Source organism: Eucyclogobius newberryi, unplaced genomic scaffold, assembly GCF_026437365.1.
Source record: "Eucyclogobius newberryi isolate DKJ021-1_F unplaced genomic scaffold, fEucNew1.0.hap1 SCAF_11, whole genome shotgun sequence".
NCBI lineage: Eukaryota > Metazoa > Chordata > Actinopteri > Gobiiformes > Gobiidae > Eucyclogobius > Eucyclogobius newberryi.
In genome coordinates this window covers 34,877,901-34,902,008 of record NW_027315735.1, presented here as the reverse complement: position 1 = coordinate 34,902,008, position 24,108 = coordinate 34,877,901, and the positions used below count along the sequence as shown (strand labels likewise).

The 24,108-nt window shown below is 46.9% G+C and overlaps 1 protein-coding gene across 1 annotated transcript; it reads right to left on the bottom strand.

The window, feature by feature from the left end:
- Positions 1-7,064: 7,064 nt before the first annotated feature.
- Positions 7,065-23,905, bottom strand: slc26a2 (solute carrier family 26 member 2). Its single transcript, XM_072440025.1, has 5 exons — positions 23,825-23,905; positions 19,620-20,210; positions 18,452-18,742; positions 16,676-17,124; positions 7,065-7,918 (listed from the first exon to the last, which is right to left on the bottom strand). Exons 2-5 carry the CDS (start codon positions 20,196-20,198, stop codon positions 7,141-7,143), a joined length of 2,097 nt encoding a protein of 698 aa, XP_072296126.1. The 5' UTR covers positions 20,199-20,210; positions 23,825-23,905; the 3' UTR covers positions 7,065-7,140.
- Positions 23,906-24,108: the final 203 nt, after the last annotated feature.

The window sequence follows — 24,108 nt, the reverse complement described above, 5'->3', positions numbered from 1 at the left end:
ATGCGGGGTTTGTGTTGGTCCTTCTTCCGGTCAGTGCGTAGCACGTTACTACAGCCAAATTTCATGATCATTTGCTGCGCCGCGTCTTGCCGCAAAAAAGCTTTTCTGCACCAGCTGCGTTGGCCCGCCCCCACCGCCCAACCTGCAAAGTCATGAGTGTGTGATGTCATGGATGTCGGCCTAATGCTCGTTGCAGAAAGTTTTTTAGCATTTCAAAACAATTACTGCCACAACGATGTATTGAAGCTTCAAAGCAACAAAAAAAACTAAATGTAGGTACAACCCCCCAAGACGAAATATATTTAGTCTTTTTCAGCTTCAAACTATTTTGAGATGATCCCTTACCTTATCATGCCGTTTAGTATTCAGTGTTCAATGTTTTGTTGTTTGTGTTGCACTGAATCACCAGGACAAGTTCCTGTGTCTGTGAATTTGGTTCGATAAATGAAGCCTGCGTAAATTCAGCCTGGAAGACCTAACTCCACCCATCTACGTCAAGGCCACCTGCTCCCCAGCTCAACCAACGCACCCAGTCCTGGCCACCATCATCGCACTCAAGCGGGCGTCCGCTTGTCCGTCTGAAAGAGTCAGATCCCTCACTTCACCATGGACTCTTCCAGGTTTCTGCGCTTATCCCAAAGAGGTTATGCAGTTTTTCCCGGCCAAGAAGGAGGGTGTAAGGACAGGGGACGTCTTTATCATTGCCCCGGCACCTGCTCCTCATCACCAATCAACCCTCTCAAGTGACTCCTCCCCGCTCCCAATCAGCGCCCCGTCTTCCGTCAGGGTCTGAGTGCCAAATAACCCACGTAATAAAGCTTGCTAAACAGTCCTTTCTCTTCGTCTCTGCTTCTCTCCAGGGTGAAATGGCAATAAACCCTATTCTGATTCTGTGCTGCCCTCTGGTGGAATAGCTACTACCACTTTACAGAATATTGTATCATAGTGTTAAAACGCAACATGGGACATTGTGCATTTATTTGTCACTAAAGGAGAACTCCCACGTACACACTCGCCACAAGAGCTCTGGGATTTACATTTTCTCTCAGTTTGAAGCTTGAAACGTGTCAAAAACCACAGTGTTTTCCTCTGATTTTGGATAAAGTAACTGTATTCTGAACACCACCAAATACTGTTTTATTTACCGTTACGTCTAAACTAGTAAAAGACAAATACCAGGCACTCAAAATGCCTTTTTCTAACCAAGTATGTGTCTTTCTAACCAATGTGGCGGGATAGCCTACAGGCGGGCCCCTGCCACTGCTTGGACACCCCTGATTGGTGAATCGATCTAGACGTAGCTCCATAAATTAGCGTCTGGTGGCGTCAGTCGCCCTCTGACCTCACACACTTCCTGGTTGCTGGTTGCTGCACATCGCTCTTCAGTCCAGGTATTTTAGCTTTTGTACCATTTGGATGAGATAACCCTGTATGAAATGTAACTAGTGTCAATATTTAGTGTGCAGCGGTGCTACCATGGGCCCGCGTGGTGTGCGACCTCTGGGATGTTCGGCATGCTCTTGGCCGTGCGGCTACCGCGGCGGTGGCTGCCCATGAGTCCGAAGGTTCACTGGTCCGAAGGTTCACTAGTCCGAAAATTCTGAAATTTTAAGGTTCACTAGTCCGAAGGTTCACGGGTCCGAAATGTTACTGTTTTCCAGTAGCCGCGGCGCGGTCAAATAGCCATGTAGTTTCAGGAGCCGCGGCACAAAATAACATGGCAGTTTCGGCCGCGCGCTGCGGCTCTGTAGACACTCCCGTCTTGTCCAAATTCATTTCCTTTTTGACTACCAATCCTACAGTGATCGGATCAAGCGTATTTCTATACTTATGATCAAATGAAGGCATGAAGCGGAGGATTCAGATGTTCCCTTGTTATTTTCATATAAACAGTACAACATGTGCCTCCTGTAGCAGCTGGTGCACTAAACGTGACGAGCCCCAGTGCTTCGTGTGCATTTTACAGACTGACTACATCCCGATGCCGTCTGCACCTTCACTTTAGGAACTTTCGGACCAGTGAACCTTTAAAACCTTCGGACTAGCGAACCTTCGGACTCGTGGGGTAACCACCGCGGCGTAAAGCCTAGCCGTCCAAGCGCTGACTGAGCCGTGTTACATCCATCTTGCTTCAGGTTCGTGGCCTGCTCTAGATAAGACCCTAGTGAAGTTCCACCAGTGTGGTTATACATTTCTTCTTCTGTAGGTCCCTGGAGAAGACCCTGTCTTGCCTTTCTGTGAACTCTTACTTGTCTCAAAGTGCATGAACTAAATGGACTATGAAACTATGAAAACAACAAACTGTTAAACCATTTATGATTGTATTAATACATTGTCAGTATTATAACTTAAACCTTGCCTCTGTCGTTCAACGAATGTGATTTAAAACCTCAGGTGGCGTTGTTGGTAATTTGGGGTTTTACAGAGTAAAAAAGATAAAGACGCTCGTCCACTTTGTATGTGTCTTTTTAACCAAGTATGTGCCTGAAATGTGTCTTTTCTTAATGAAATTCAGTTTCTCACGAGCAGCACCGGTTACGAGAAGAAACATTTTTTATATTCTAATGTAGTAAACCAAACGTCATCAGATTTGTTATAAAAATACATTTAAAATACATTTATAAAGGTCAGTCAATGTAACGTCCCTTTATTTGATACAGTTTTACAGTTGTTAATTCTATTGTCGTTTCGATTTGTGTCCGTTTCTTGCCAAAGTCGTACGGTAACCACGGAGACGGGCAGGTTACACAGTGCACCTTTAAAACTGCAGAAAAACCAGGAGGAGCTGTTTTTGATGCAGGAGGTTTATTCTTCTGAACGAGGCACTGAGCGGTTTAGTTTCTTTTTACATTCAGTGTCACAAATGGAGATGAGAAGGACGAGCTCCCCCTGCTGTCCAGTGTTGGGCATTACATCAAAAACACAACACAATTTGCCCTCAAAAACACAATAAACACTTTGTATAAGACTGTATCTAACCAAAAACTATAAAGAATCCCTGATAATGTTGTTAAAAGTTGCACAGTTTAACTTTTCCAGCACGTTACAGGTTTATTTCAATCGGACGAACAGAGACGATAATTAAGACTGATATTTGAGAAGGAACAACTGAATAAAAACGACTTATACAAAGTTTATTAGTAAATTGAAAGCTTTAATCAGGCCGTTGTTGTTGTAATAATTTAGTTTGAGGCCCCGGATCGGTCGATATGACTGAAAAGTGTCGACACAAAGACGATGTTTGTCACGCGTTAAATGTACCAAAGAAAATACATAAAATAAAAGAAGATTTGACAAAAGTGTCAATACGCATCTACTAATAAATGATAAAACTAGTATTAAAAGTAGATCATTGTTTGACTTAGGATTGATACTCAAAGATAAAAAAAAATACCATTTTAATTAGAAATGGTAGAAAATCACATTGTAATACGACAGAAAATACTATTTATTTGTGTTTAAAAATACATTCTGTTGTCTTAACAATAAATAAAAGAAAATTAAAGTATATTGTCATAAAAAAAATTACATATAGAGAAAAAAAAAATTACGCCTTTTAGGCAACGTGACCTCTAACAGAGCCATGCGTTTGTCGTGAACACAATTTGATGACAGAAGGAGAAGTTTAGACCAGGACGAGAACAAACTAAAATGGAAACAAAACTAATTCCCCAAAAGAATCTCATCATCATTATCACATTAAAGTACCATGAAAGGTTGTTACGATTGTCTAATTTTGACTTTATTTGGTGTATTACCTGTCGTACATGTAAATGATAGTTTTACACCAATCAAGCAGGTATTTGTGGAGAAAATGTTGAAAAATCTGTAGAAAATTATTACAGGAAGTGACATCACACCAGGGCCACTCATTCCAGTCCAAGTTTATGCAGAATTTACACAAAGAAACAATTTTCTGACTTTAAACATGGATTCAACAAAATAAAGTCGCTCTTATATATTTCTATTTGTCACATAAAAAGAATTGTGACTTTAGATGAGTTTTGTCCCAGTGTTTGCTGGGTAATTTCCTACTGTGATGTCATCAATTACAAACAGGAACATTTTAAATATATAAAACTCAACTGCATTTTAGTGCAAGGAGTCGTCCGACCTGCAGGGGGCGCTTTAACTTCACAGTCGTATTCATTGGCGATGAATTGTAAAGAAAAAAAACCTGACAAACTGATAAATATTGATGTTCTTTCTAACGTGGTAAAGGCAAAGCGCGGACGTTTAGTTTGTCAAAAACGGTGACGCTCAACAGAGACTTTGCCCTCGTTGGACGTAACCAACGTTCTCCTTTGGTAAACACGGACTGTGGACACAAATAAGAGAAGCGGAACGGTCTTTGCAGGACGAAACACGCCCGTGGAAAGAAAGCGTGTGAATGAGAGTTACACTTGTTCCGACGCTCTAAACGTTGCACGCCGCACCTCTAACTGGAGGTTCATGAAACAAACGGGAATCGTTGTCTTTGGGCCCGTTTGTCGTGAAATGCGCGCCCAAGTTCAAGCGCCGCAGTGTTTCCTTCATCGACCATGTTTTTGGCGTTCTTCTTGACCAAAAATTTTACATCTTACAATTTTGGCTCTATTCATGTGTCTGAAGTGACGTCACACTCGTTTCTACTCTACTGCCATCTTGAGGACAAAAGCTGCGTGTTCACTGTGGGCCGTGCCGACAAACAGGATTCTTTCTCTTCTGTTGCGTCCCCAAAGACCCCGTTTGTCTGGAAGTGTTATTACTGTGGTCAGGAGGGGCCAGTGGACTTACAGAGGTCACTCCAGACTGAGGCTGTTTGTTTCAGGTCGTTAGCGGCTGGCTAATGCTAGTGGCTACGCTAAAAGACGTTAGCCGACTCGCAGACAGTTTTAAACGAGCCTCATTTCCAACCGTCCCGGTGTTATATTTGAGGATCAGACACAAAGTCCGTGCTCTTGAAAGCTTTGAGGGCGTAAACAAGATAATGACCGTTAACACCCTCTGACTGAGGCGTTTATCAAGGCTTATAAATCTGAACTTTCAAGGGAAATTATATCTGAATTACATCAATACGTTTCTGATCTGGACAAATACTCGACTTTCAGAACACAATCGTGCCGTACGGAAAAGCGACCCCCAGTACCCAACGGCCACACAAATATTAACAAATTAAGAGTCATGATTATTGAATCGGTTCCAAAACCAGTGCGAGGAGGAGACAGACTCTCAAAGCTTTGGGATTGTGAACTTAAAAGCCACTGCATTTCCAGGCTTAAATGACACTGACTTCTCTCCTTTTCTATAACCCTGATGAACACAAACTTTAGCATTAAGAAGATGCCCACCTGGAGGGGACACGCCCATCTGAGCGACTGCATGACACCTGTACACTGTACGTTTGTATGAGTTTCAAGTAAGTGCACTTTGCATTAATTACCATCTTGAATACTTTGCAATACCCTGTCTATGATGTTTTTTCATATTGTGAAATCTAAGAGGTGGAGCCACAGGTCCCTCCCTATTAAAGGGGGCGTACACACCTGTTGGCTCGACTGCACCCTGAGGAAGGCCACGTTAAGGCTGAAACACGTTGGTGCGTATTTTAAACTTAAAGCCATGTTGCAATAAAGGCTTTTTAATTATTTTTCCAAAAACACAGAGTACCTTGTTTTTTTTTGTCTGAGAATACTCGACTTACATATTTTCGCCACAATTTATACCCACATAGACTTTCTTTTTCCTTGCAACGAATCACCCCTTCTCTCCAATTGAGCACCATCTTCTGGACTTTCAAGTGCCCACGCAGCTCTCCTCTACATTTTTCTCTCACTCGACTAAATATACTGGGAACAAATGGGAAGGAGAGAGGGGTTTTGTTTCGACGGATAAACAGTGGGAACGTGTTTGTGGGGAAGACTGCAAAATCACATGTTCGGAGAGAGTTTTGTCGGAAGAATGTGTCACGTTTTTTCATAATCACCGAGTCAAAGTGCACGTTACTCACAGGGAGGTGCAGCCTGTTGGAGAAACTGTGGCGGTGAGGGGCAAACTACACTAACATAATCTGGGAACGCCCTGTTGTTCAGAAGTTTAGGACTGAAGTTAAGGATGCTCTGCAGACAGTTTTTGACATTGGCGTATCGCTCAATTTTGGAACTATGTACTTGGGCCTGAGGACTGTTGCCGTGGACACAGTTTCCTCTGGAACAAACTCTTGGATGACCGACAATAAAAGGACTGGACGGACGTTACATTAGACGTTCCAAAAATGGGAAAAACTCACATTCGAACTGAAAATGGACAAATTTGAAGGACTTTGGACTAAGTGGGACGCCTTGATTCTTCTTCCTTTTCTTTTCTCACCTTTCGGATGTCTGCCTACTTTGATTTTTGTCTTTTGCTCTCTCTCTCTGGTCTTGTCCGTGTACTTTTGTTGCTTCTTTATGCTTGAAAACCATGTTAAACTTGGTAAAATGAAAAATAATCTAAGAAAAAGAAAGCTTTGCGAGCTCGTGGACGACGAAGAGCAGACGAAAAAGTCTAGAACATCGGTCTTCTTCAAGTATAAGCCCTTTTGGTTTTCAGTTTGACACTCGCCGTTTACCACGACTATTTAACAGCGAGAGGCGACGTCTGCAGCGCGTAACGACAAAAAATAGGACCGAAACCCATTTCCCCGACACAAAGTCAACAATCTTTAGATAACGATGTGCTGGAAACACGTCCTTTTGTTTCGTCGATTCACTCGCAAAATAAACCAATTAAAGGCCTTGTCCTGGTAACAAACCGATGCATCAAAAACCTGAGGTAAAACGTGACAGAAACGAACCGTGAAATAAATAAGAAAACCAGTAAACGCACCACGAGTAACTGCTGGTAAACCTTTGGCTCCAAATAAAGTATACGGTATAAGAACCAAACCATCGCTGCCATTTTGCAAAGTAAAAATGAGAAGTCGGTAGCTTTGGTAATGGCTGTCGTCAAGGGTTGAAGTAGGAAAAAAGCCTCGACATTTTGGTTGTAGCAGCAGCTGGAGATAACATTTGATAGTTTCAGCTTTAAAACTTTAACCTGATGGACAAACGTTAGCCAGAGTAACGCGGCATACTCTGGAACTGCTGTAAACCGCCGCAAACATCGCGTCCGTTCGGGTTCTTAGACGTCGTCGCTCCCGTTGGCCACCGGGAGGCTTTGGACGAAGTGCACGGCGTCGTCGATGGTGAAGAAAAGCGCGCTGTTCGCTTGGTCTTCGGCAAAGTACCCACCCCGTTCCAAAGCGTCCAGGACGGAAGCGTTGCACCGCGCCAACGCGAGGCTCACCCCGACCTCGCCGTAGTCTTTCCGCACGTCTTTTAGCGCGTTGACGCCGGCCGTGTCCAAGAACAGCACGCAGCTACAATCCAGGACCAAGGACGGGAGTTTTTGCCCCGCTTTGTCGCCGAGCATCAGATCCACGGTCGCCCCGGTTCCGTTCTCGTCGCTCCGTAGCCCTTTAGCTTCTGCGGCTAGCTTTTTCTTGTTTTCTTTCAGACGCTTCGCCTTTTCGCGCACGGGGTCGAGCCCGGCGGCTTTGTACAGCGACCTCTTGAACAGACTCTGATTGGCGTAGTAGATGGGCGAGTCGAAGCGGAACACGGAGACGCCGCTCTGCTTCTCGAGGCCGCGATACTCCGCCAGGACCTCGTAGTGCTCCCGGCCGGCGGCGCGTCCCAGCTCGTCGACGCGCGCCCGCTGCGTCCGGGCCAGCACCAAGAAGGCGGAGACCAGGACGCCCACCAGGAGGCCGAGCTCGGTGTTGACCAGAGCCGAGGTCGCCATGGTGACGAGCCAGACAGAGGCGTCGACGTGGTTGGCGCGCCACATCCGGGGGACGTCCAGGAACTTGCGCAGGGCCCCGCGGAGGTTCACGACGATGATGACGGCCAGGACGCACCTGCGGGAAGAGAAAAGAGGCTAGATTGGGGAAGAGGAAAGGGTCTGGAAGGTTCTTGAGGGAAAGTAATGACGTTAAAAACAGAAAGAGTTCATTTTAAACTCCGAAAGCATCCCATCCATCCATCCATCTTCTGCCGCTTTATCCGGGGCCGGGTCGCGGGGGCAGCAGTCTGAGCAGGGACTCCCAGACTTCCTTCTCCCCAGACACTTCCTCTAACTCCTCCGGGGGGATCCCGAGGCGTTCCCAGGCCAGCCGAGAGACATAGTCTCTCCAGCGTGTCCTGGGTCTTCCCCGGGGCCTCTTCCCGGTGGGACATGCCTGAAACACCTCCCGAGGGAGGCGCCCAGGAGGCATCCGGAACAGATGCCCGAGCCACCTCAGCTGGCTCCTCTCGACGTGGAGGAGCAGCGGCTCTACTCCGAGCTCCCCCCGTGTGGCCGAGCTCCTCACCTTATCTCTAAGGGAGCGCCCAGCCACACGGCGGAGGAAACTCATTTCGACCGCTTGTATCCGCGATCTTGTTCTTTCGGTCACTACCCAAAGCTCATGACCATAGGTGAGGGTAGGAACGTAGACCGACCGGTAAATAGAGAGCTTTGCCTTTCGGCTCAGCTCCCTCTTCACCACAACGGTCCGATGCAGCGACTGCATCACTGCAGCCGCTGGACCGATCCGCCTGTCGATCTCACGCTCCATCCTTCCCTCACTCGTGAACAAGACCCCGAGATACTTGAACTCCTCCACTTGGGGCAAGGACACCCCACCCACCTGGAGAGGGCAAGCCACCTTTTTCCGGTCGAGAACCATGGCCTCGGATTTGGAGGTGCTGATTCTCATCCCAGCCGCTTCACACTCGGCTGCAAACCGTCCCAGTGCATGTTGCAGGTCCGGGTTTGATGGAGCCATCAGGACAACATCGTCTGCAAACAGCAGAGATGAGATCCTGTGGTCCCCAAACCGGACCCCCTCCGACCCCTGACTGCGCCTAGAAATTCTGTCCATAAAAATTATGAACAGAACCGGTGACACAGGGCAGCCCTGGCGGAGTCCAACATGCACTGGGAACAGGTCTGACTTACTGCCGGCAATGCGAACACAGCTCCTGCTCCGGTCATACAGGGACCGGACAGCCCTGAGCAAAGGGCCCCGGACCCCGTACTCCCGGAGCACCCCCCAAAGGACACCCCGAGGGACACGGTCAAAAGCCTTCTCCAGATCCACAAAGCACATGTGGACTGGTTGGGCAAACTCCCATGAACCCTCGAGCACCCGATGGAGGGTATAGAGCTGGTCCAGTGTTCCACGACCGGGACGAAAACCACTCTGCTCCTCCTGAATCCGAGGTTCGACTATCGGTCGGATTCTCCTCTCCAGTACCTTGGAATAGACCTTACCCGGGAGGCTGAGGAGTGTGATCCCTCTGTAGTTGGAACACACCCTCCGGTCCCCCTTCTTGAACAGAGGGACCACCACCCCGGTCTGCCAGTCCAGAGGCACGGTCCCCGAACGCCACGCGATGTTGCAGAGACGTGTCAACCAAGACAGTCCTACAACATCCAGATACTTTAGGTACTCAGGGCGGATCTCATCCACCCCCGGAGCCCTGCCACCGAGGAGTTTGCGGACAACCTCAGTGACTTCAGCTTGGGTGATGGATGAGCCAGCCTCCGAGTCCCCGGTCTCTACTTCCTCTTCAGAAGACGTGACTGAGGGATTAAGGAGATCCTCAAAGTATTCCTTCCACCGTCCGACGACATCCCCAGTCGAGGTCAGCAGGCCTCCACCCGCACCGTAAACGGTGTTTGTGAGACACTGCTTCCCCTTCCTGAGGCGCCGGACGGTTTGCCAGAATTTCTTTGGTGCCGACCGATAGTCCTCCTCCATGGCCTCCCCGAACTCCTCCCAGGCCCGGGTTTTTGCCTCTGCGACAGCACGAGCCGCGGCTCGCTTGGCCTGCCGATACCCGTCGATGACCTCCGGAGACCTACAAGCCAGAGTGGCCTGATAGGCCTCCTTCTTTAGTCTGACGGCATCCCTTACTTCCGGTGTCCACCACCGGGTTCGGGGGTTGCCGCCACGACAGGCACCGGAGACCTTGCGACCACAGCTCCGAGCAGCCGCATCAACAATGGAGGCGGAGAACATGGTCCACTCGGACTCAATGTCCCCAGCCTCCCCCGGGACATGGGAGAAGCTCTCCCGGAGGTGCGAGATGAATACCCTACTGACAGAGGGCTCCACTAGACGTTCCCAACAGACCCTCACAATGCGCTTGGGTCTGCCAAGTCTGTCCGGCTTCCTCCTCCGCCAGCGGATCCAACTCACCACCAGGTGGTGATCGGTTGACAACTCTGCCCCTCTCTTCACCCGAGTGTCCAAGACACGCGGCCGGAGGTCTGATGACACGACAACTAAGTCGATCATTGACCTCCGGCCTAGGGTGTCCTGGTGCCACGTGCACTGATGGACACCCTTGTGCTTGAACATGGTGTTCGTTATGGACAATCCGTGGCTAGCACAGAAGTCCAATAACTGAACACCGCTCGGGTTCAGATCGGGGAAGCCGTTCTTCCCGATCACCCCTCTCCAGGTGTCACTGTCATTGCCCACGTGGGCGTTGAAGTCCCCCAGTAGAACAACAGAGTCCCCGGTCGGTGCACTGTCCAGTACCCCTCCCAAGGACTCCAAGAAGGCCGGGTACTCTGCACTGCTGTTCGGCCCGTAGGCCGCCACAACAGTGAGAGACCTGTCCCCCACCCGAAGGCGGAGGGACGCGACCCTCTCGTTCACCGGGGTAAACTCCAACACGTGGCGGCTGAGCTGAGGGGCTATCAGCAAGCCCACACCAGCCCGCCGCCTCTCCCCGCGGGCAACACCAGAGAAGTGGAGCGTCCAGCCCCTCTCGAGGAGATGGGTTCCAGAGCCCAAACTGTGCGTGGAGGTGAGGCCGACTATATCTAGTCGGTATCGCTCAACCTCCCGCACAAGCTCAGGCTCTTTCCCCCCCAGCGAGGTGACATTCCATGTCCCCAGAGTTAGTCTCTTTGTCTGGAGATCTGGTCGCCGAGGCCCCTGCCGTCGACTGCCGCCCAGATCTCTCTGCACCGGCCCCTTATGGATCCTCCTGCGGGTGGTGGGCCCACGGGAGGGCGGCCCCACGTCGCTCTTTCGGGCTGTGCCCGGCCGGGCCCCGTGGGGTAAGACCCGGCCACCAGGCGCTCGCCATGGAGCACCCATCCCAGGCCTGGCTCCAGGATGGGGCCCCGGTGACGCCGATCCGGGCGACGTGAACTGCCTTGATTGTGTCGTCGTCATAAGAGGCTTCTGAACCGATCTTTGTCTGACCCGTCACCTAGGACCTGTTTGCCTTGGGAGACCCTACCAGGGGCATGAAGCCCCCGACAACATAGCTCCCGGGATCATTCGGGCACTCAAACCCCTCCACCACGTTAAGGTGTCGGTTCAAGGAGGAGCATCCCGAGCATCCATATTGAATACGAGTATGAGCAGTGAATAAAAGAGCTGTACTTACTTCTGCAGTGAATAAAAGAGCTGTACTTACTTCTGCAGTGAATAAAAGAGCTGTACTTACTTCTGCAGTGAATAAAAGAGCTGTACTTACTTCTGCAGTGAATAAAAGAGCTGTACTTACTTCTGCAGTGAATAAAAGAGCTGTACTTACTTCTGCAGTGAATAAAAGAGCTGTACTTACTTCTGCAGTGAATAAAAGAGCTGTACTTACTTCTGCAGTGAATAAAAGTGTGGCACTTACTTCTGCAGTGTCGGTGTAATCCCACATTCGTCCAGGCGTGTTCCATAGTAGAAAAAGCTTCAGTTGTAGTCATCTGGACTCAGTTTGAAAAAAGTAGACGTTTCGACTCTCATCCAAGAGTCATTGTCAATAACAGAATTTAGGTCGAGAACTCCGATATTAATACTGTTCTGTGGTAAGACCCGCCCATTGGGAGGGGCCTTCCTGAAGTAGAAAGAGTTGTTGGTTTCAACAGAAACTCCCCCCTTGTATCTACCGAGCAAGCCTATTCAGAATCTTAATGGGCTGTTAAAACCTCTTTGTCTTAGTGAGACCCTGGCTCAACCACCCTGAGTACCTGATTAGCATTTGAATGCCCTGGTCCTTTACCTTTCCAGGGGTTCAGTAACCCATTATAGATAACAGGAAGATTAAACCTAAGCCCTCCATTTCTGTTTAAAGAAGGTCTTTCTTTTTTAACAAAAATAGCTTCCTTGACTCCTCTTTCAAACCATCTTTTCTCCCTGCTTAAAACCTTCACCTCACCGTCTTCAAACGAGTGATTAGAGGCTTCAAGATGGAGATGCACGGCACTCTGTGGTCCTGAACTAGTATTTCTTCTGTGCTGATAAAGCCTCTTGTGTAGAGGCTGTTTCGTCTCACCTATGTAACGTTCTTTACAGCTTTCTTCACTGCATTGGATCGAATAAACTACATTGCTCTGTTTTTGAGTCGGCAATTTGTCCTTTGGGTGAACCAGTTTTTGTCTTAAAGTGTTGCCTGGTTTAAAATAAACAGGGACTTCGTGTTGTCTAAAAATTCTCTGCAGTTTTTCCGACAGGCCAGACACATAAGGGATAGAAACACCCTTCCTTCTCTGTTCAGTTTCCCTTTTGTCCTGCTTCTTGGTTCTCTTCACTCTGTTGAGAGTCCAAGCGGGGTAACCACAGGCTGAGAGGGCATTTCGGACATGTTTTTCCTCTTTCTTCTTGCCCTCTGAGCTGGTGGGCACACCTTGAGCTCTGTGTTGTAAGGTTCTGATCACACCCAGCTTGTGCTGTAGTGGGTGGTTGGAACCAAAGAGCAGATACTGGTCCGTGTGTGTAGGTTTCCTATATACTTCTATTTGGAGTTTCCCGTCCTCTCCTCTGATCGTGGAACAATCAAGAAAGGCCAAGCGATTCTCCTTAGCGTCTTCTCTTGTAAACCTGATATGTGGGTCCACAGCATTGATGTGATCAGAGAAGGTTTCCAGCTCTTGTTTCTTGATTGTTACAAAAGTATCATCGACATAGCGGAGCCACAGTTTTGGGGCTATGCCTGAGAATGAGGACAGTGCCTTCTTCTCAAAGTGCTCCATGTACAGGTTGGCCACTATGGGAGAGACGGGCGAGCCCATGGCACAGCCATGAATCTGTCTGTAAAATTGTCCCCGGAATTGAAAGTAAGTGGTGTTCAGACAGATGTCCAACAGTTTACATATGTGTTCCGGTGTCAGTTTGGTCCTTTCCTGTAGGGTGGTCTCTTCCTGCAGTCTGGTCCTCACTGCTGCTACTGCATCAGTGGTCGGGATGCAGGTGAACAGGGACACCACATCATATGAAACCATGAGGTCATCTGGGTCCAGTTGGAGATGTTTCACTTTATCCACAAAGTTGTGCGTGTTATCCACATGATGTACCGAATTCCCCACAAGCGGAGCCAATATAGTTGTTAAATGCTTGGCCACATTGTAAGTGATGGAATCTGTGCTGCACACTATGGGTCTGAGTGGCACCTCCTTTTTGTGTATTTTTGGAAGGCCATAAATGCAAGGCATGGCTTCACCAGGATACAGTCTGTAATACAGAGGCCGGTCTATCGCTTCCTCTTTTTCCAGCCTTTGTAAACAGTCTATCACTTTCTTCTTGTAACCACTGGTCGGATCTCTTTTCAAGCGCTCGTATGTGGTCGTGTCCTCGAGGAGGGTGTGGACTTTGGCTTCGTAATCAGCTGCGTTGAGAATCACAGTGCAACGTCCCTTGTCTGCTGGGAGGATGTTGATGCTATGATCTTTTTCCAGTGCTGAAAGTGCTTTTCTCTCTTCAGCTGTGATATTTGAAGGCGGTGGTTTGGCACTCTTCAGGGTCGCTGTGACACGTAACCTCAGGTCTGCAGCCTCCGATTCAGTCATTTTGTTGTTTCTAATTGCCGTTTCAGTGGCTGTGATGTAGTCCTCTGTAGGGATGTGTTTAGAGGTGACAGAAAAGTTGAGCCCTTTAGAGAGCACCTCCTTTTCTGCCTGTGTCAGAACACGATCTGATAGGTTCTTAATCCAATTGTTTTTGCTGGTCGCTAATTTGTCTGTCTCAGTCCTAATGTCTAGCTCGACCTCACCTGCATTCTTTTTGTTCAAAAGAATGTTGAACTTCTTGATTTGGCGTTCTTTGCTCTTCCTGTGCTGTGCTTCTTGTGCTGTCTGTGTAAACTCCAGCACTCTTTTGAAAGCTTCTTCAGGGAGTATGCTGGTTAATTTCTCCTGTAAAGTTCCTGTTCTGCCTTTCAATTTATCAATTCTGACGTTGTTTTCCTGGATCCTTTCACTGAGCATCTGCATAAGGCTCCTTCTCCAAATCCTCTCTGCTCTGTGTCCTCTGACCGGTGATTTGATCTGCAGGCTCTTCGGGATCATGTTGTTCTGTCTGCATCTAAGATTGAACCTCAAGTGATTCCTGTTGTCTGCTAGTTTCCTGGCTACAGATTCGAGTTCCCGAACTAAATCCAAGGTTTTAGGCCCAAAATTCTTGGAAATATGTCGGTGTAATCCCTCATTCGTCCAGGCGTGTTCCATAGTAGAAAAAGCTTCAGTTGTAGTCATCTGGACTCAGTTTGAAAAAGTAGACGTTTCGACTCTCATCCAAGAGTCATTGTCAATAACAGAATTTAGGTCGAGAACTCCGATATTAATACTGTTCTGTGGTAAGACCCGCCCATTGGGAGGGGCCTTCCTGAAGTAGAAAGAGTTCAACGCAGCTGATTACGAAGCCAAAGTCCACACCCTCCTCGAGGACACGACCACATACGAGCGCTTGAAAAGAGATCCGACCAGTGGTTACAAGAAGAAAGTGATAGACTGTTTACAAAGGCTGGAAAAAGAGGAAGCGATAGACCGGCCTCTGTATTACAGACTGTATCCTGGTGAAGCCATGCCTTGCATTTATGGCCTTCCAAAAATACACAAAAAGGAGGTGCCACTCAGACCCATAGTGTGCAGCACAGATTCCATCACCTACAATGTGGCCAAGCATTTAACAACTATATTGGCTCCGCTTGTGGGGAATTCGGTACATCATGTGGATAACACGCACAACTTTGTGGATAAAGTGAAACATCTCCAACTGGACCCAGATGACCTCATGGTTTCATATGATGTTGTGTCCCTGTTCACCTGCATCCCGACCACTGATGCAGTAGCAGCAGTGAGGACCAGACTGCAGGAAGACACCACCCTACAGGAAAGGACCAAACTGACACCTGAGCACATATGTAAACTGTTGGACATCTGTCTGAACACCACTTACTTTCAATTCCGGGGACAATTTTACAGACAGATTCATGGCTGTGCCATGGGCTCGCCCGTCTCTCCCATAGTGGCCAACCTGTACATGGAGCACTTTGAGAAGAAGGCACTGTCCTCATTCTCAGGCATAGCCCCAAAACTGTGGCTCCGCTATGTCGATGATACTTTTGTAACAATCAAGAAACAAGAGCTGGAAACCTTCTCTGATAACATCAATGCTGTGGACCCACATATCAGGTTTACAAGAGAAGACGCTAAGGAGAATCGCTTGGCCTTTCTTGATTGTGCCACGATCAGAGGAGAGGACGGGAAACTCCAAATAGAAGTATATAGGAAACCTACACACACGGACCAGTATCTGCTCTTTGGTTCCAACCACCCACTACAGCACAAGCTGGGTGTGATCAGAACCTTACAACACAGAGCTCAAGGTGTGCCCACCAGCTCAGAGGGCAAGAAGAAAGAGGAAAAACATGTCCGTAATGCCCTCTCAGCCTGTGGTTACCCCGCTTGGGCTCTCAACAGAGTGAAGAGAACCAAGAAGCAGGACAAAAGGGAAACTGAACAGAGAAGGAAGGGTGTTTCTATCCCTTATGTGTCTGGCCTGTCGGAAAAACTGCAGAGAATTTTTAGACAACACGAAGTCCCTGTTTATTTTAAACCAGGCAACACTTTAAGACAAAAACTGGTTCACCCAAAGGACAAATTGCCGACTCAAAAACAGAGCAATGTAGTTTATTCGATCCAATGCAGTGAAGAAAGCTGTAAAGAACGGTACATAGGTGAGACGAAACAGCCTCTACACAAGAGGCTTTATCAGCACAGAAGAAATACTAGTTCAGGTCCACAGAGTGCCGTGCATCTCCATCTTGAAGCCTCTAATCACTCGTTTGAAGACGGTGAGGTGAAGGTTTTAAGCAGGAGAAAAGATGGTTTGAAAGAGGAGTCAAGGAAGCTATTTTTGTTAAAAAAGAAAGACCTTCTTTAAATAGAAATGGAGGGCTTAGGTTTAATCTTCCTGTTATCTATAATGGGTTACTGAACCCCTGGAAAGGTAAAGGACCAGGGCATTCAAATGCTAATCAGGTACTCAGGGTGGTTGAGCCAGGGTCTCACTAAGACAAAGAGGTTTTAACAGCCCATTAAGATTCTGAATAGGCTTGCTCGGTAGATACAAGGGGGGAGTTTCTGTTGAAACCAACAACTCTTTCTACTTCAGGAAGGCCCCTCCCAATGGGCGGGTCTTACCACAGAACAGTATTAATATCGGAGTTCTCGACCTAAATTCTGTTATTGACAATGACTCTTGGATGAGAGTCGAAACGTCTACTTTTTTCAAACTGAGTCCAGATGACTACAACTGAAGCTTTTTTCTACTATTTACTTCTGCAGTGAATAAAAGAGCTGTACTTACTTCTGTAGTGAATAAAAGTGTGGTACTTACTTCTGCAGTGAATAAAAGAGCGGTGCGATGAGCAGCAGCACCAGCAGCAGCACCAGCGCCGACACCAGGCCCGACAGCTGGGTCTGGCAGCCCGTCGACTCCTTCACCAGCGTCTTGGTCAGCGCCGCGCTCGTGACGAAGCAGCGGAAGAACGCCGGCAGGATGTTGCAGAAGCCGATGGCGTACATCTCCTGGTTGGCGTCCACCGCGTAGCCGTGCTTCTTGGCGAACATCTCGGACAGTGAGACGGTGATGGCGAAGCCGATGATGGCGATGGAGAAGGCGTCCACCGCCACGTTCGGGATGAGCGACCAGAGCGGGAGCTGCGGCGGCATGAAGCCCGTGGGGATGTTCCCGGCCACGCCGGAGCCGTACTCCGAGTTGAAGTGGCCGAAGTGGGAGGCGACAGTCGCTATGATCACCACGAAGAGCTCGAACGGGATCGGAGCCTGCGGAAGGGAAAGAAGGGAACGAGCGATGGGTTTGATTCCCGGCTCAGCGAATGGAAAACGTCATAATGTCCTTTTGCCCGGATCATGATTTTGCATCGTCTGACCTGAAAGTTAAATAATCCGATTTGTTGCCCGCATTTCACTGCGATTGGTTAAACCCGCCTGTCACTGACCAATGACCAATGACCAGTTTCCTGTTCATAAGCAAAGTTTGAGGCGTTTTGACCATTCAGAATAAATATATACCTTATTTTCCAGATTATAAGTCGCACCTTTTTACATAGTTTTATACTCCAGAGCGACTTATACGTGATATTATTCGTTATTTTCATACCGACAACCGCATTTCACAAGAGGGCGCTCTAGGCTCTAAGCGACGCAGAAGAAGAATCTGCACTTCCTCTTCCTCTGGAGTTTGTGGAGTTGTTTAGAAGTGACACAGAGGAAGAAGAATTCAGTGGATTTAGTGATTTGGGGTAAAACTGATGCTTTGCTAAACTTGTTAGCATGTTCTTTATGCTATAGTTATCTGAATAACTGTTCATATGTTACGTTAACATACCAGACACTTACCACAGTTCTGTCTGTGCCTCATGTAGCTGAAGGTGTTAGCGTTAGCATACGTCATGTAGTTGAAGGTGTTAGCGTTAGCATACGTCATGTAGCTGAAGGTGTTAGCGTTAGCATACGTCATGAAGCTGAAGGTGTTAGCGTTAGCATACGTCATGTAGCTGAAGGTGTTAGCGTTAGCATACGTCATGTAGCTGAAGGTGTTAGCGTTAGCATACGTCATGTAGCTGAAGGTGTTAGCGTTAGCATACGTCATGAAGCTGAAGGTGTTAGCGTTAGCATACGTCATGTAGCTGAAAGTGTTAGCGTTAGCATACGTCATGTAGCTGTTTAGGGGTGTTTGTGGCATTGCCGTTACTCTGAGTGAAGTCTGAGCGAGGAAGACGTCCGACAACTAATTACACGGGCAATAACATAACCGCAGTAACAGTAAAATCGAACACAAGTTGCTCATAAAGATAAAGATAAGGATAAAGACCATTTACAGAGCCATAAATGTGTAAATCTGAACTAGCAGTCGGCCGTCAAATTTCAACGCTATTCAACCTTATTCCGCACGTTTCCACGGGCCCCGCCACAAACAGGAAGTTGATTTGTGGCAGCGCTGGGTAAAATGAGGGGCGCCTTTTACCCAGCGCTGCCACAAACCAACTTCCTTAATGCAATGTTTTAGCGGCAGGACTTTTCCCTCCATCTCCGAATCAGGTGAATTGAGCGAAAAGGCCGCCGTCTTTTCCCGTTCCCTCCGCCCGACCTTGAGTTTGCTCTTGAAGCGGTCGTTGATCTCTTTGGCGGGGACGAGCGCGGCGAGGCAGACCAGGCTGGTGATGAGGTCACACACGTTGGTCTGGCCCAGGCGGGAGAAGATGGAGGCCCAGGTCTTGAAGAGCGTGAACCAGCCCTGGGGGCGCGGGACCCTCAGGCCCAGCAGGTACTTGAACTGCGACGTGAGGATGGTGAGGGAGGCGCCGGTGGCGAAGCCGCTCAGCAGGGAGTCCGACAGGTACACGGAGACGAAGCCCACCTGGAGGACGCCCATCAGCACCTGAGCGCCACAGGGAACGCCAGATCAGAGGACATATTTTCGCTTTTAATCTTTTTTTTTTTACTTTTGGCTCTTTTTTTGCTCTTATTTTGCTCTTACCCCCCTAAATGTTTTCCCTTGTTGCTCTTTTTGCTCACTTTTAAAAACAATTCCCCCATCAATCTGGCCATCTTTTCATATTTTTACTCTTATTTCACATTTTTCTCATTTTTCTACAAGCGGCAGAAAATGGATGGATGTTTGCGTTTATTTCTTATTTTGTTCTTTTCCCCCCTAAATGTTTTTTTCTTGCCCTTTTAAAAAAAAATCTCTTTTTTGCTCACTTTTTAAAAAAAAACACCCCCTCTTTTTAGCTCTCTTTTCACATTTTTTTTAATCTTATTTCACATTTTTATTTTTTCAATTTTTCTTTTTTTTGCTCTTTTTTCAAAATGTTTGCTAATTTTTTATTATTTGTTTTTTTTTTCTTAAATTTGTTGCTATATTTCCCTCATTCCCCCCAATTTTGTTCTATACCTTTTTACATTGTTCTCTTTTTTTCAAAAGTTGTCTCTTTTTTGTTTCTCCTTTAAAAATCTAATCGTAAGAACAAAAAGGTGCCTGTTGTTGTCATGACCACCAGCCCTAGAGCTTTTTAAGATGCTTTTTAGCTTATTTATTTATTTATCATTTATATTTACAACAAATATAAATACACCAGATAAAGTCAATTAGAAAATCGTAAAAAAAACTGTCTTACGCCCTTTTTGTTCTGAAGCAGGCGCACTCGTCCCGCTGTTTGTGTTCGCGGTCTTTGCAAACAAACTACGCGTATTTCTTGCTGCGACGCCGAACATTCCCCAAAAACGAGCATCGCCGATGTCTCGTACTTCCTCACCTGATAAACGCCGGCCGTGAAGGTGACCGTAGCCCCCACGGCGATGGCGTAGCAGCTCCGGTCGCACACGGCCCCTAGCGCGCTCGCGTTGGCCAACGGCCCGGCGCTCGCGTTCACGCCGCCGACACTCTCCGGCGCGTATCCCGCCAAGGCCAGCTCCCGGTCCACCACCTGTCCCACGAGCAGGCACAGGACGCCGAATATCCCGACGGACGTGTGCCGGGACGTGCCGAGGACGGCGTAGATGATGGAGGCGAAGAAGGAGGTGTACAAGCCGTAGATGGGGTCCTGGCTGGCGAGGAGGGAATAAGCGATCGACTGCGGGACGAGGAGGATCCCGACGATCAGACCCGACATCAGATCGCCCAGTATCCAGTTCTTGAGCTGGTAGCGCGGCAGCCACGTCAGGATGGGCGCAAAGCCGAGGACTTTGGACTTGACCTTGTGGGCGGTGCAGGAGCAGTGTTTCCTGGCGCCTCGGGACAAGGCGGTTTTGAAACTTATCGGGGCGGGTTTCTCGGCCCGCTGCAGGACGAGCGGGCGACGCAGGTGCGACTCCGGGGCGTCGTCGGCCGACATCGTCCCGTTCGTCTGCGGAGAAACGGGCCGCAAATGTGAGTACCGTATTTTCCGGACTATAAGTTGCACCCTTTTTTCATAGCATAGGTGCGACTTATACTCCAGAGCGACTTATACGTGATATTATTCGTTATGTCCATGCTGGCAACCACAAGAGGGCGCTCTAGAAGAAGTATCTGCACTTCCTCGTCCTCTGGAGTTTGTGGAGTTGTTTAGAAGTGACACAGAGGAAGAAGAATTCAGTGGATTTAGTGATTTGGGGTAAAACTGATGCTTTGCTAAACTTGTTAGCATGTTCTTTATGCTATAGTTATCTGAATAACTGTTCATATGTTACGTTAACATACCAGACACTTACCACAGTTCTGTCTGTGCCTCATGTAGCTGAAGGTGTTAGCGTTAGCATACGTCATGTAGCTGAAGGTGTTAGCGTTAGCATACGTCATGTAGCCGAAGGTGTTAGCGTTAGCATACGTCATGTAGCTGAAGGTGTTAGCGTTAGCATACGTCATGTAGCTGAAGTTGTTAGCGTTAGCATACGTCATGTAGCTGAAGGTGTTAGCGTTAGCATACGTCATGTAGCTGAAGGTGTTAGCGTTAGCATACGTACACCTATTCACCGTGTTCTCTCTGTTATTATTTTAAACTGCATTTAAAGATGAAATGTCTGTTCTTGGTCTTGGATTTTATCAAATACATTTCCCCCAAAAATGCGACTTATACTCTAGTGCGACTTATATATGTTTTTTACTTCTCTATTATGCATTTTTTTGGCTACTCCGGAAAATACTGTACGCTCATTTGCAGTAGTTTTTTTTTTTATTGCTTGAATGAACGATTGAAGTGTCAAGTCGTTTATGAACATTGAACAGAATTCTGATAATAATATTCAGACTGGGGATGTCATGTTATCAAAATGTTCTGTGTTCTGATCATTGTGAGAAAAAACATCATGATTTAAGGATTATTCTCGATTATTATTGAGATTGTGACAAAACAACAGTGAAATATTTGATTTTCTTTATTTCAAAAAAATAGCTAGTTTTTAAAAAAATAAGTGATTTACATTTAAATACATTTTTTGGGCTAGAAAAGACTTTTGCTTCTAAAATTGACAATATTATAATTTTTGGGTTTATTATCTTGTATTGTGACTTGAATAATCACAATACTAATCTTTCCATCCCTGATTCAGACGATATTAACATAAATGTGTTAAAACATGTCTTTAAATGTGCACGTTCTGGTTTTATCAGACAATGAAATGTCTGTCAAATGAATCATAAACTTTTTCATTTTCTTTTTAATCAGCTTTTTCTGTGGCATTTTTTAAACTCCTAAAAATATACTCAATATTCAAAATAATTAAAGGCGCAATGGACGATTTTTCGGCGATTTGAGAACGCAGGTGGAAGTGCGCATGCCACTCCCCCGTGCGGACCGATACAACACACACGTGCGTTTGTTTATTAGCGCAACGGAGCGCATCACATCTCTCGTCTCCCGTAGATTTCTGTCCACTTCTGCATCAGCTCGAACTGTCTTTCTCCGTCTTCATTTTGCCCCGTACACTGAGGGAACTATATTATGATAGATCCATGCGCTTAGGCACGCGGAAACGTGGGGAGGAACCTCACGAGGCTGCAGGTGAGCGGTAGGTGCGTTTTATGATTGATACGTGGCAGGACAAATGATTTATCCACGCCACGAGGAAATATGATAACAAATTTGCTGAAAAAAATCGTCCATACCACCTTTAATATTTAAAAAAAAAAAATTAAGAGCTGATTTAAAAATAAAAAAACATGTCAATAAAGGGTGTAAAGTCTCTGCACTTTTATTGAAAGTTTTTTTTTTTTTTTTAAATCAGCGCCTTTTTTTGCAGAGACTTGAAGCTCATTCTGTCGAACGTCTGGTTTGGTCACTATTATTACTATGTCATGCTTTAGTCCTATTTTAGTCCTACTGTCAATACAATACAATTTATTTTTGTAACGCCTAAAATCACAACAACAGTTGCCTCTGAGGGCGACAGTGAAGAATGAATCAAACAACTTTAAACCTGCTTATGTCCAGCTTATGTCATGCTTATGTCATGCTTATGTCATGCTTATGTCATGCTTATGTCATGCTTATGTCATGCTTATGTCCTGCTTATGTCCTGCTTTAGACCTGCTTATGTCCTGCTTTAGTCCTGCTTTAGACCTGCTTATGTCCAGCTTATGTCCAGCTTATGTCATGCTTATGTCATGCTTATGTCATGCTTATGTCCTGCTTATGTCCTGCTTTAGACCTGCTTATGTCCAGCTTATGTCATGCTTATGTCATGCTTATGTCATGCTTTAGTCCTGGTTTAGTCCTGGTTTAGTCCTGGTTTAATCCTGTTTAGTCCTGCTTTATTCCTACTTTAGACCCACTTTAGTCCCACTGTAGTCCTACTTTAGACCTAATTTAGACCTAATTTAGACCCACTTTAGTCCCAGTGTAGTCCTGCTTATGTCACACTTTAGACCTGCTTTAGTACTACTGTAGACCCAGTTTAGTCCCACTGTAGTCCTACTTTAGACCTAATTTAGACCTGCTTTAGTCCTACTTTAGTCCTGCTTTAGTCCTGCTTATGTCCTGCTTATGTCCTGCTTTAGTCCTGCTTATGTCCTGCTTATGTCCTGTTTATGTCCTGCTTATGTCCTGCTTAAGTCCTGCTTTAGTCCTGCTTTAGTCCTGCTTATGTCCTGCTTAAGTCCTACTTTAGACCCAGTTTAGTCCCACTGTAGTCCTACTTTAGTCCTACTTTAGTCCTGCTTTAGTCCTGCTTTAGTCCTGCTTTAGTCCTGCTTTAGTCCTGCTTATGTCCTGCTTATGTCCTGTTTTAGTCCTGCTTTAGACATGCTTTAGTCCTGCTTTAGTCCTGCTTTAGTCCTGCTTTAGTCCTGCTTATGTCCTGCTTATGTCCTGTTTTAGTCCTGCTTTAGACATGCTTTAGTCCTGTTTTAGTCCTGCTTTAGACCTGCTTTAGTCCCGCTTTAGTCCCGTTTTAGTCCCGCTTTAGTCCTGTTTTAGTCCTGTTTTAGTCCTGTTTTAGACATGCTTTAGTCCTGTTTTAGTCCTGCTTTAGTCCCACTTTAGTCCCGCTTTAGTCCTGTTTTAGTCCCGCTTTAGTCCTGTTTTAGTCCTGCTTTAGTCCCACTTTAGTCCTGTTTTAGTCCTGTTTTAGTCCTGCTTTAGTCCCACTTTAGTCCTGTTTTAGTCCTGTTTTAGTCCTGCTTTAGTCCCACTTTAGTCCTGTTTTAGTCCTGTTTTAGTCCTGCTTTAGTCCCACTTTAGTCCTGTTTTAGTCCTGTTTTAGTCCTGTTTTAGTCCCGCTTTAGTCCTGTTTTAGTCCTGCTTTAGTCCCACTTTAGTCCTGTTTTAGTCCTGTTTTAGTCCTGTTTTAGCCCTGCTGCAGCCGTCCCTGTGCCACATAGGCACAAACACATGAATGGACCTTTGTAAACACGGCGCTTTGAAAAGTGACGTTTCAAAACTCAAACGCGTCGAACTTTAACGTGAGTCAAACCGACGCGGCGCGAGACCCACGTGACAGAGAAGACCGACCGACCGGGACCCGGACCCGCGCGTGAGTTTACCTGATCCCGGAGCAGCCCGCGGGAACCGTTCAGCGCGGAGTCTTCAGCCCCGACGCACCGACTTCACGCCGCGCTCCCGTCGCACCGGAGCGACAGCCCTCATGCGTGATGACGTCAGCGGGGGGCGTAACCGCGCGCGCCCTGTTTTGGTTTGTCTTGATTTATTATGATTTACGATTATTGTTTGTCAGTGTATGATTATTGGAAAAAGAGAAAGAAAAGAAAGACATGTAGTGTTTTTAGCACGTAGTTTATGCTAGTCTATTTTTTATTTTCTTTTGACA